This window comes from Accipiter gentilis, chromosome 19 (assembly GCF_929443795.1).
Source record: "Accipiter gentilis chromosome 19, bAccGen1.1, whole genome shotgun sequence".
NCBI classification, from domain to species: Eukaryota; Metazoa; Chordata; class Aves; order Accipitriformes; family Accipitridae; genus Astur; species Astur gentilis.
Genome location: NC_064898.1, coordinates 24,108,607 through 24,121,353, shown reverse-complemented (window position 1 = coordinate 24,121,353; position 12,747 = coordinate 24,108,607). Strand labels below are relative to the sequence as shown.

Here is a 12,747-nt window from a genome sequence, read left to right as displayed (position 1 = left end):
CGATACTACTCAAATATGTATGAAGGCAAGTCCTCTCCCTAATGACACGAGGCCAGGCTGCAGCCACTGTCTGCAGAATTTTCTGACTGCCCAAACGAGGAGAGGAAGACCTCTCTCTCTCTAGCTTTTATGATACTCGTAATTCCCTTGGTTCGCAACTAAACTCTTGACACCAGGCATTCATTTCAGGCCAGGCCAATGGCTCAAAACGTGACCTCACAGCTTAGGGAGGGTACTGGAGAAGTACTATTTTACCATGGCACTTACCAGAGTTTCCCTTTAACTTCTTCAGAGGACCAATGATGAGAATCTAATTAGTTTGTCATGAAGAAATTGCGGAGCAAAGAAATTTTGCTAAAAGAGGAGGGAGAGCAAAAGCCAAAGGTGTTTCTCATACTCCAGTCTGCTGCAGGGGCAGAAGGAGACACTCACTTGAACTACTCGAAACCAAGGATGCCACCAAATCCCATAAAAATCAGTGTATGCCCTGAGATATCATCAGGTGATAAAGGGATGTTATTAATGCAGTAAGCTACCTTTTCTCCGAGTCAAGAGGTGGCTGCTCCTCTAAAGGTAATAAGTGTTATTTACCTCTGTTTTTTACTAAGAGAGAAAAAATTGCAAGCCTTTTTGCCAACGACAAGGCAGACTGAGTCTGCATCTCACCGTGGGGTAGCTGCTGACCACGATGCCCAGTTCTGGTACCCCAGTTGCCCAGACCAGGGCATTGGCTGGGGCACCAAATGCTGCTGGTGCCGGGGTGGGACCTCTGCTGAGTCCTGGGGGTTGTTGGGAAGCCATCCAAGGTCCTCCTGCGTGCTCAGACCAACTGGCTCCGACCTTCCACCCATTACGGTGTGTGAGGTTTGGCAGAGTTTGGGTCTCTGTAAAACAGCGTCCTATGTTATGGGTCAAAGCTCCCCTTACCGCCCAGCAGAAGATCTGGCTCCATGGGACCCTTTGCCCTCCAGGTAGCTGTGAGCCACTTCTTGGGCAGACCATGAGAAGGTTTTGAATTTCTGGGCTTGGCTGCAGTGATGTGTAACTGTACATTTCATTCTGTATGGGAGGAGGTCACCTTCGAAACTAATTGAGCACACAAAGGACCTAAGCAAAAGAGCCTCATCTGGGCTAAATAATGCATAGAAGGTTTGACTTTGGCTCAGAGGGAAATTGAATTAACGTACAGTGATACCATCTCAATGAGCTAATCAAGATAATTGCTGTATTCTTGATCTAAACAAATACATTAATAAGAATTTCCGGATTCTGAAGTAGATAAACCAGCAACTGCTAAGAAACTTTGTAAAGGCTGGTAGCAATTTTTTCAGGTCAAGAGCAAAAGCAGCAAAAAGAAGCAAGTAGTCACACAGCATCCTTTGTCTTTGACTTGAGGAGTTGAACAACAAGGAGCCGTTCCCCTGGCAGAGTTTCCAGATCAACTTCCTTTGCTGCTGATTATCACTGTCACAGGTTCAACGGGAAGGCAAGTCTTTAATCCAGTTACTGGACAAGCTGAGCTGCATTGTATTAATTGACAGTGAATGTCAAGCCCTCTGCAGAGGCAGAGAAAGTCTATGTAATGCTAAAACCCTCAAAGAAGTCCGAGATAGGCCTTTGGGGACAGGCTAATTACTGCAGGGAGCTAAGTTTCACTCTCAAAGGAAAGGGAAACTGCACACCATTATATACTGAACCTTACTCAGCGTTAAACCCAATAAAGCAGGATTGTTACAGCAGGCTTTGGTGTAGGATATATGAAAGAAAGAGCTGTAAGTGCTAGGAGCAAGTCTGCCACCGCCTGAAGACAGCACCTGTCTCCTTTCCCTATAGAAATGAAAAGCCAACGAGCCAGCCCAGCCCAAACCCTGGGAGGACCTGGATTCCCTGGTGTGCCCTGGAGATAGATCTCCAGTACTGTGTCAACGTATGCCACCTCCTTCTCTCCTCTCCAGAGTCACACCAATGTGCCCATATGTCACAGCCTTATGATAAAGGCTGAGAAATGCCCTGGTAAGAGCAACAGCTGAAGGAGAACCAGAGGTGCCGGACATGCACACATGTAGTGTTGTCACTCTTGCAACACCACTGCTCTTTCACGTTGGGTGTCTGGTTTATGGTCCTCTGTAGACAGTCAGGTAAAGGTAAATCTTATAAGGATGTTATTCATGGGGCCACTGGTAAACTTACCAGCTGAATTTACATTCACCATTAACTTTTTAAAGAGTGGTGTCCAGCCTGCCCTAACCCATAAACAACTATTATGTGCTGTGAGAAACATGAAGCTTTTCCTCAGAGTCAGATTTGATGTCTGTATTTCCTTGGCCATGAGCAAAACAGAAATACGAGCTTCACCTTCCCCCTCAGCCAGGACTCAAAAGTACTCGGAGCACCTTCCAGCCACTCATGATCACAGGTTTTCTCTAAATCATTTAAACTTCCTCAGTGTAAATTTCCTGATGTTCTGATACAGAAACCAATAACCTGAAGGTACCGAATGCTGATTTGGTTTACACCATCTTCTTTGGCTTCTTGGATGTTAAAGAACTTAGATTTCATCCTGCCATGCCTGCACTCATCCCTGCAGTCTGTGTTTGACTGATGCAAATCTTCTGTCTGGTGAGAATATATCTTAAGAAAGGCATCCAGAGCCACGATCTAAGATACCAAGAGATGGAGAATATACTGCTTCTCATCGTTGGTCTCTCTACTGGTTAGGTAATCTCAGCCTTAAAAAATCACACCTTCCTGTCAACTTGAATGTCTCTAGCTTTGCCTTCCAGCCCCTTATCCTTCTCAAGCCTTTCTCTGCTAGATTAAGAGTCCCTCTGTAGGTGATAGTTTTGTGCTGACACGCTGTGATCTGGACACTTCCCAGTCTTCTTCGTGTTAAGATAAATAGATCAAGTCTTCTTAGTTCTCCAGCATAAAGCACTTTGTCCCCGTGAACGCATTTTTTGTAGTGTTTTTCTGCACAGCCATCAATTTTCACTGTCCTTCATAAACTGCAAACATCAGAACTGACAGTATTAGTCTCATCAGTACTGTACAAGGACAAAATCAGCTTTGTACTACCCACTACAAGTAGAGTGGAATGAGTAAATGTATTCATTTTGTTTGTCCATCTGAACGACAAGTTAGAGTTGCCATGGAATTATGCTGAGGATCACACCGAGTGACTCGATGCTTTGCTCACTACAACCTCTGAGAGTCAATGCTCAGCCCAGTTCTTTAGATGTGGCCTGTTTACATGTGGACCCTGGCACTAGACCATGTAAGAATGTATTTTGTTCAAACAAAATCTACTTTATCAAGCAATCTAAGTATCTCATTTTTATTTACTAATCTTCTCATTTTATCAGTTCGCATTTTGTAGTTTTTCCCAGATAATGTTTGCAAAACCTGGGTAGAATCAATCCCTGCCAATTCATCTGAAACAACCCCATTGGATGATTCCCTATTGCTGATTACCTTTTGAGAGCTATCACAGAGCAAGGTCTTGAGCCATTTGATATGTACTTTTCACAGCTTGGAAGAAGAGCAGACGATCTGCTTTCCAAGTCCTGAGCGGACAGCTTAGGGTGGGATAGGATGGGATAGGATGGGATAGGGTAGGATAGGATAGGATGGGATAGGATAGGATAGGACAGGACGAAAAGTGACAGCCTCTGATTCAAGCAAGGAAGATTTAGACGGAGCGTATCAAAAAGCTTTCTAACAATAACAATAATATAGGTAAATACACTGTCACTATCAATATTTATCATTAACTTAGATAACTTTGATAGGATCCATTTGACCAAATTGTAGACTTCTGCAATGTAAACATCTGTATCTGAGCTAATCATTCTGGACTCCCTTTACAGAAAGAAACTTTCAGAATACTACTCGTCTCATCTCATCCTAAAGCAGATATACCTGACATAACTCGTAAGAAACTCACCTTGAAAGTGCCTGTTTCTCTCCATTGCCTATAAAGGGAGGCTGAGGTAGCTAATTCAGATATAGACTTTTACCCTGTAGTTCTATAAAGTTGCATCAGAATCTGTCAGGAACAGTTAAATAGAGACAACTGATCACAGGTTTGGATGAGAGATCTCTGAAGACACATTCCCAATTCTATTTTCAGTGATGCTGTGCTATCATATAGTGCTGACTTGCTCTAGTCAAGATTTCCATAGTCTAACCACTGGGGAATACTGTCTTCCATTTAGCTCTAAAAAGCTTTCTTATGACTCTTCTGAAGTGCATAAAAGGACTAGAATGATGACTTTCACAAATGCTCTATTCTGTTGGATAGCAAGAAATAATGGATCACTGTTATAAATATATCCACAGAGTAAGTTGGATTTTAGCTTCTGTCTCATTTTATCTCCTTTATATTTTCAGTCACACTTTTAAATGAAAGAATATGTTTGAGGTATAAATCTGACCATTATTAGCTGTAATGTTTCATTTGCTTCACTCTCCGTGGCTACATCTGTTTTCAAGCAAAGGAACTATTGGGTTCTTTGCAAAAAGAAAATACCTCCTTGATTTAGCACAATGGTCCTGACAATATAGCAGGCTTCCACTCCTATAGAGAAAAACACCCTATCTTTCCTCCCTAAAGCCTCCCTCAAGCAAATTCAATGTAAGAGATGGAAGGGTATTAACTTTGATTCACTGAGGAATATTGCTATAGTAATTGCAAGCAGAACATCGATGGAATGCAAATAACCTTTCAAAAGATTCATCACAAAGTTTCCATCAGTTCTTTTCAAGGCAGGAGCAGTAATAGCAAGTATTAAGCACAGAAATTTGAAACTGGGCCTGGAACATTTTAAAGAAAGAACCAAAGCAACTGCATGTCTAACACACGAATATGTGGGTTTAGCCAGCTTTCCTTCTCTGAGTATCTTTTTTTTGGCAGTTTTTTTCTTTGTAATCTTGGGAACTGTCTATTCTAGCCAAATTCTAGCCAATGGGTCTATTATTATGGTAGCTGAAGACTTCCATGTAACCATTCAAACCACATGGGAAATTATGCACTAAAAGGACCATTTCAAAGAGGCTAGACGTGAAAACAGAAATGAAACTAAAGAAGAGGGAGGGGAAAGGGTTCTCAACAGCAGGGTGAATTTGCAGACCATCCTTCTAGGTGTCCTTCATTCAGTTATCTATCTTTTTCCTGTTTGATATCAGAAATGTGTTGTCTTCATGGTATTTATAAGCAGGGAATTGCTAAGAGTAATAGAAAAAAGAAGCACAAATCTTCAAGTCACTGCCAGCTCTGGGGTTTCCAATGCATCCTGTCTTCTCTCTGCTCAAAAATTCTTTGGGCTGGTCTTGAACAGTCCTGAGACTCTTTTTACTGCTTAGTGAGGCCAATTACAACAGTAGAAAATGACCAGTCCCTTAATTACAGAATTGTTTTCTGAGCAAGCTGCCATTAGTCATTGTCAGTTGCCAACCTACATCAGCCATTTCAAATGAGCTCAAAAAAGACACTGCGGCATAGGAAGTAGGTGAAAAGCTGCGAAAAAGAGGATCTGATGGAACTTTCACACTTCCAAGCGCTTCAAAGCCAAGAAAAATTCTCTGACATCCAACCTAAATCCCCAGTCCCAACTACAGTTAAGGAGAACCAGGTGTCCAAATTACTTAGCTGATTTAGAAAAACTCAGCAGAAACTCTGACTCTTGACTTGGTAGGGGGAGTTTATTCAAACTCTAATGCACTTACTTCCAGTATTTAGTGTTTGTGTAGAGATCTAATATTCTCTGTTCTGGCCATTTTACTTGGACAATAATTCTGTCCAGGGAATTAAATTCTATCAGTCAACCTTGCATGGTTCAGAGAACACGGAATGAAGACAGCAGCACAACTTTCATAATATACTTACTCATAAAACGTTGTCCAACCATTTTCATTGCTTTTAGTGGCAAGGAGACCGGAGTTGCCGTGGTACGTCATCATGGCCACTTCGTGCCCCTGTGTTGTTACGCTCTTGAGCGCGCTGTTGGTACCAATTGTCACCCAGTAGACTTGGCCATCGGGCACCACCAGCCAGAGGGGCATCCCCGTGGAATCTCTTCGGATATTGACTAAGTTGCCATTATTGTCAGTGATCAGGGTTATATCTCCATCTCCGGAATAAGTAAAATTGTAAAGATAATCTCCAGTGGTAAGGCTCTGAGTATAAAGGTGCTTACCACTGGTGTCAAACAAGTAGAGTTCCTGGTCTATGGGCGAGGATAACTCATATAGATTTTGTGTGTTGAGGAATGGTTTGTTTTTCCGAATAAAGCGGATTCGGATATTTCCAAGATCAGCAACATACAGCTCCCCATCTGCACACACCGCAAGGGAGGATGGCGCATTGAGTTTGGCATCCTTGGCATAGCCATCATCCCCCGAGAAGCAGTCACAGTTAGCATCGTTCTTGCAGTCACAGCTGCTTGGTGCACCAGCAACGAGAGAAATCTCTCCGTTGGTGGTGACCTGCCTGATGCGATTGATCTTTTTCTCATCAGTCTCAGCAATATACAGGACCCCGTTATGTGAGACAGCCAGGGCGGTAGCAGACTCGAGCGTGGCATGGATTGCCACCTTGCTAAGGAGAAAATGATCCATGCCCGGCACCTGGCAATGCATGGGCCTCCCCGCCACGATGCGCACTTGGTGGTTCTCAGATATCTGTAACACAACGTTATTGTCGAGAACGTAGAGAGAATTGTCCATTGGATTGACTGCCAAATCCGTGGGCCATTCTAGACGAACCTTCAAGGTAAAACAACACAAGGAAATGATTATAGCAAGACCTTTTTTCACCGCATGGTTGCTATAAATCAATCGCAATGAGGATGTTTCAACACGGATTAAAGGGAGAAAAGGTAAAAGAAACACAATTAATTAGTGCTGCTTGATACGGTGGCCACAGAGGACACAACTCTGGTGTGAGTGAGGGGGCTTAGCTCCTGGTCACATGAAGCAGACACATGTGGACACCCACGCTCTGCGTTGCAGCAGTGGTGGGAGCAGGGCGACGGGGCAGAGGCAGACCCTCCTCAGCTCTTGCTCTGCACCACGGCTTCTCTCTGCTTCTCCACCTTGGTGTGAGGTATCGGGGGATGTGGGAAGGAACATCGGCGCCCAGGGAATGCAGGAGTAAACAAAAAGATCCAAAAATTCAAGGGGGATTTCTCCTCGCCAAACAATCCTACGCTTTTTGAATTGATGGAGCCCGCATCTGATAGCAGAGACCCAGGGCTGGGAATTTTGTTGTGTGAAGTGCTATAAAGTCAGTCAGACAAAACAATGATCCTTTTACTAAAGGATTTTCCAGACAAGTGGCCGAGCTCCTCTGGGTAAATGACAAGGAAGGATAGACACAAAACTGGCAGCTGTGTCAGCATGCACGTATGTCTAATTTACAACCACCAAATTTCTGCTTGATGCTGCAAAAATGCAAAATAGCAATTCACAAGAAATTCAGGCAATTTCAACTTGTGGAATAAAATACTTGTGTCTTCACAGTGATTTTCACTTTTTTTTTTTTTTAAGCATAATGGAAGAATGGGTTCAAATAATAGTGACACATCACATTTCTACCCTGATAATCCATATACACAAATAAAGTGAAAAAGTGACTGGTGTCACCACAAGTGAGCGAGCACTAGAAGGTCTCTATTTCTAGCTCTACTTCTGCAATACACTGTCTTTTCAAGTGAGTCTACTCTTTTAGTTGCCAAACCTAGGAAACATTTACCAACAGAATTCAGGGTAATTTAATTTTTTTTTATAAAGAACTGTAAGGTGCGCATTTTTTGATTATTTTATTTTACTTCAAGTTTGTATAGGAAAAAAAAAAAGTCAACCAACCAATGCTCAAATGTTTTCCTAATGGTGCATCTTACCCATAGTAGAGGTGTGAAGGGTGATTGGAAATGAACAACTGTGAAGAATGCCCTTGGTCACCTCCAGTCAGGCTTTTAAATAGATTTTTAACTAGTTACAAAGGGAGTTGCATACTCCCTTTCAGTCAGCCAGGCCACTCTAAGTTAGAGCAGATGGACTTGATATCTGGTGGTTAACTGAGAAGTTGGCCATTTTGTGCCATTCTCCCTGCACCCGTGTGTTTTTTTCTCTGTACCCGACAGCATGATGTGCCGTGACGGAAAGCTCTGGGATCTGGGCACACTCAAGGCCCTCAAGGCTCAGTTCCAGGATCTCTCTCTCTTTGTTTCAAACCTTCCTCTCTCACCATCCATCTCAATTGCTGCTTCTTCTCATTTGTCTGAGGTGTCTAAGTTTGGGGGGGGTATTTTGCATATATAAAGTGGCAACCTTACTGGAAGGAGGAGGAATAGATGCCAGCAGGCTCAAGTCCAGCAAACCATCTCTCACTGTGATTTTATTTAAAACCAAGAGCAAGAAGAGACCAGGTAAGATCTAGAGGCACACAGGAGAGTCCTATTTTTAAAGCCTATAAGTGAACATCTCTGCCACAGCCCTGCTTTACTTTTGATGCTTCTATTCATGTTTAAGTCCCTTTTCATTTTTTTAATTTTTTTTTTTTTTCTTTTTAAAGAGCATCAGATGCAAGGTATTTAGTTCATTGTGCCTTCTAACGGCTGGGCTTGTGAAGCTCATTTTCATGGCCAAGCAGTGTGCTGAGCTCTGTCTACTCTGGTTCTCTGTTTGCAAAATCTCTTTCCTTTTCTCAGCTCTTGGCCTATTTTAACCCTTCCTGTGGTAAAACATTATAGCCTGTGGTTTTCTCTTTAATAATGCATGCTTCCATCCCTTCCAGTGGTCTTTAAGCTCCGCAGCCTTGAGTTAGCATCAAGAGCAGAGTTTATTCTGAACTGACAAGGGAATTTTCAATTTCTTAAAAACCATTCCTTGTCAACATTGGCAGCTAAATATTTCATGTCCTCATGTCCCAGGGAACCTCAGGAACCTGACAGAAAAGACCCTTGTAGCCACTGTAAATGATGAAAAGCTACTTCCCAAGCTGGGTTTTCTTTGCCTGGTTTGGGTTGGTTTTTGTTTTGTCTTTTTTTAATTAAACTTGTCTTTGGTGTGTCTGTCCAAAACAGTACTGGTTAATCTGTCCGTCACAGTACAGGTTAATCTGAAAATGGCTACTGTCATTTTATGAAGGGAAAGAAAGACTCTTCAGCTGGTACATTTTAGCTCATTTCAGAAGTATTTAAATATGACAGAAGTATTTAAATATGACATTGGTATGCATGCAAGCCACATAACCTGTGAGAAAATGTTTTTTAAAGCCTGAACCCACAATGGTCTTCTTGTAACTGCCTCTGAAATTCAGATAAAGAAAAAACTAAGCCTGTAAGATGAGAAACATTCTACAAGATGGCCTTTAGCTGGCAAAATTTGCTTCTCTAGAAGGCATGAGAGCTTTTAAACTCATAATTTCAGCTTGTCCATAAATTGAGGACAGTGGGAACCAGTTGCAAAGAAGCAAGAATAATCTTTTCAAATTAGAGGGAAAACCAAGAAGAACAGATTCCATACGGGAGCACGGAAATTATCTAGGTAGTTACAAAAAGGAAACCCCATTGATACCTATTGTGGCTGAATAACAGTACTTAGCCCTCCAGCTATGATCTATATTTTCATAGGAGAGGGCAATATTCCTCTAGCCAGGCAAACAAGAAGTGGCACAAAGGTTTCAAGGGACACTAGTTCTAAACTGGCACAATTTGACAGGTTGGCCAGTGCCCCACAAAATCGAGTGCTGGGCTGTAACAGATTTCTCTTCTGCACCATCCAGAAGTAAAGCAATCATCAAACTGAGATTTCTTTTTCTCCCTTTTCTTTTTTTTCTCTCCACCTTTAAGCAGCAGGACTTAAAAGCCCAGCATGATGGTAGCTGCAACCAATTTGCAATCTGATGCAATTCAAGATTCTTGTTTTCCTGCTGTTGCTAATTTTGGCACCACAGCCTCCAATCAGTGTTTCCTAGATGTTAATTTGATTCAGGTCTAAAATTGTGGTGGGCCAAATTAGGATGGGGGGAAGCAAAGAAAAAAACCCATGGTTAGCTAAGTTGTTATAACAGAGCATGGCATATAGCCCTGCTAAAATGAGTACAGCTGCCTGGTCTTTTTAGTTTAAAGCAACTAGTTTCTTGAGAAACAAGCCTAATGAAACCTGGCTTCCCAGGAATCTGTGTCTCCCAGCTGACTGGGAGCTCTGAAAGAAGTCTCTTCTGGGGCTGGGACATCTTTAAAATCTCTCCTTCCAGAGATGTCTGAGTTAGGTCTTTCCTTCAGTCTTTATAGGATCTGTCTTTTTGACCCAGTCATTTTCATATTTCAAAACACCTAGAGATGTAATTCTCCTTGAGCCCTTACCTCTTTGTCAAACCTCGAGAGGCACACAGACATGCAGCTAGAGTGAAGGCATAGGCTTCTATTCTGTAGAAACCCAACCAAAATGTCATCTTACCTGAGAAATGTCCATGACAGAGTCACAGCTGAGAGGCCGAGCCGATGTCAAGTCATTGGAACCCAACACAGTTGAGATGATCCCATTCTGATCAATCCGCCTGATCATAGTGCCATCCACAAAGTAAATCAGCCCAAACTTGTCCACAGTGATGCCTGAGGAGAAAAAAAGCAAGACAGTCAGAAAGTAATGGCAACCTGACAATTATGAGATGAATAGAAGACAGTGTCTGGTTTGATGCTCATGGAAGAGTAAGACTGCTGGTTTGGTTGGCAGCAATATATTTTATGGCATTCAAAAGGGATGAGATGAGAGTTGGGCATGCGGGAGTCCTGGTTATCAGGAGCTTTGAACTGGGACCATTCCATGGAAGGCACTTCCAACTGGCATATGATGCAATTTAAAAATCCCTGCTCACTTCTGGAAAAGGGCATGCCATACGGTGAACTGCCGAAAGGAAAAGGTTTTCTAATAACTACGGGTCTTGCATGTTCAGAAACATGGTGTTATTGCTCATGGTATGAATATTAAGCCATGCATAGGAAAATGTTACACTGGTGACTCTTTCCGTAAATGGTGATGAAAAGGCTGTGAAGATCCATCAGGTCAATCAAATTCCAGATGGATAAATGTGGAAGGGTTTTTCCTAGGATAATCCTACTAATCTATAGTATTTCACCTGTTTCTGAACTCTGCTAGGTGATTAATTTCATTGTCCAAACCTCCTTTGTAGACATACTCCTGTCAGTGGATTTGAGGTCTGCTGACAACAGTTACAGACTGCTGATTCTCGTTGCCTCACCTGCAGATATGTGCCATTTCACTTCCCCCTAAGCATCATTTCTCAAGTATTTGTTATGTTAGCACAACCTCCTTTAATCCTCTTTATCTCAAGCTAGCTATACTAGCATCTTCCATCAGAGGATTTCATGGTGCTTTACACTTACTAATTAGACCTCATAGCAGTCTGTGAGTGTGATCATCCTAATTTTACATATCGGGAAAATAACAGATAAAGCAATTTTCACAAGGTCACAGAGAAAGTCCATGACTAAGGCAGGAATAAGAACTTAAGGGCCCCATTCACCTCTGTTTTATGTTAGTATAAATTAAAAGTAACTCCACAGATACTAATAGAGTCATCCATCTCATCTACCCTACAGTGGCAGAATGCCGCTCAGCATATTTGAGTGTCTTAAAGACACTAAAAGAATGTAAGGAACAGTTAAAGAATGTAGAAGCCTGTAACACCCTTTTCTATGCAAGTGAAAATTCTGCTTAGAATATATGAATAGTAGGGTCTTCCTGTTTGGTTTCTTTTGCTAGCAGCGTAGCAATCACTTGGGAAAAAAGTTGACACCTGCACTGTTCTTTCAAGCAAGTATCTGGAGCTTTTCCAGTGGAGAGAAATACCTACTTCTAGGGTGCAATTCATACCACCCTAAAGCAGATATCCAAAAGAGATTATATGAATCCTGCTAGAAACACCTTTTCCTCCCCATTGACTATAAAAGGAGACTACAGCAAATATCTCCAAAGGAAACATTTATACTGTAGACAGATTAAATTAGTGAGATGAATCCTCACTGAAATGTTTTTTTGGCTGTCATCATGGTGACAGAAATGATGGAAAATCTGTTTCAGAGAGAAAGCTTTGAGAATATTTCTGAGAAGCAATCAGATCTTGTGTTTCTCCAAAACGCTGTTTTACAGCCAGATCCCTTGTTTGAAACATTTACCCTCAGTCTTTATCCACTGTGAGCTATGCTGTGAAGTACAGATGCAGCAGCTCACAGATCAAAAATTTTAGATTTTCATGTAGCAGGGACTAATCCCCTGATTGCTTTGGCAATTAAAATCATGGCCTTCAGCCAGCGCTGTAACTACTGCATGGGCTGGAAGCCATGGAGGTGGATGATACACGGAAAAACATAACATATCTGGCCATACAGAAATCTACAGAAGATAATCTAGCCTGGAAGTAATGGCAAGAAAAGCTCAGGACTAGGTCATTGCTTGAGAGAAAGAACAAACTTCTCCATTGAGCTGAGGTAAAGGAAGGTATTCGGACAGGGTTGCAACCTCTTGATTCCAAGTCAGTTAGGAGTCAGGGAACTGATGTTTCAGGTCACTGAGTTGAACGGGAGCTATGTATTTTTGCTAGGAGGTAAACCCAGCATTTTCCTTTGTTCTTTGTAGCATCTCCCTGTCTGAAGGGCGTCATTTTGACCTGGATTGGGTATTTGACCATCCGAGCAGCGCAGTTTCAGAATAGCCTCTAGGGCA

At 42.2% G+C, this 12,747-nt stretch overlaps 1 protein-coding gene across 10 annotated transcripts in view; it reads right to left on the bottom strand.

Annotated features, from left to right (window-relative positions):
* Positions 1-12,747, bottom strand: part of TENM4 (teneurin transmembrane protein 4) — a 352,099-nt gene that overhangs the window by 39,308 nt on the left and 300,044 nt on the right. For all 10 annotated transcript variants that reach the window (XM_049823080.1, XM_049823082.1, XM_049823083.1 and 7 more), the window contains 2 exons: positions 10,462-10,616; positions 5,885-6,762 (listed from right to left, as the gene is read on the bottom strand). In XM_049823080.1, coding sequence (XP_049679037.1) covers positions 5,885-6,762; positions 10,462-10,616 — 1,033 coding nt within the window. The remainder of the gene's footprint in view (positions 1-5,884; positions 6,763-10,461; positions 10,617-12,747) is intronic.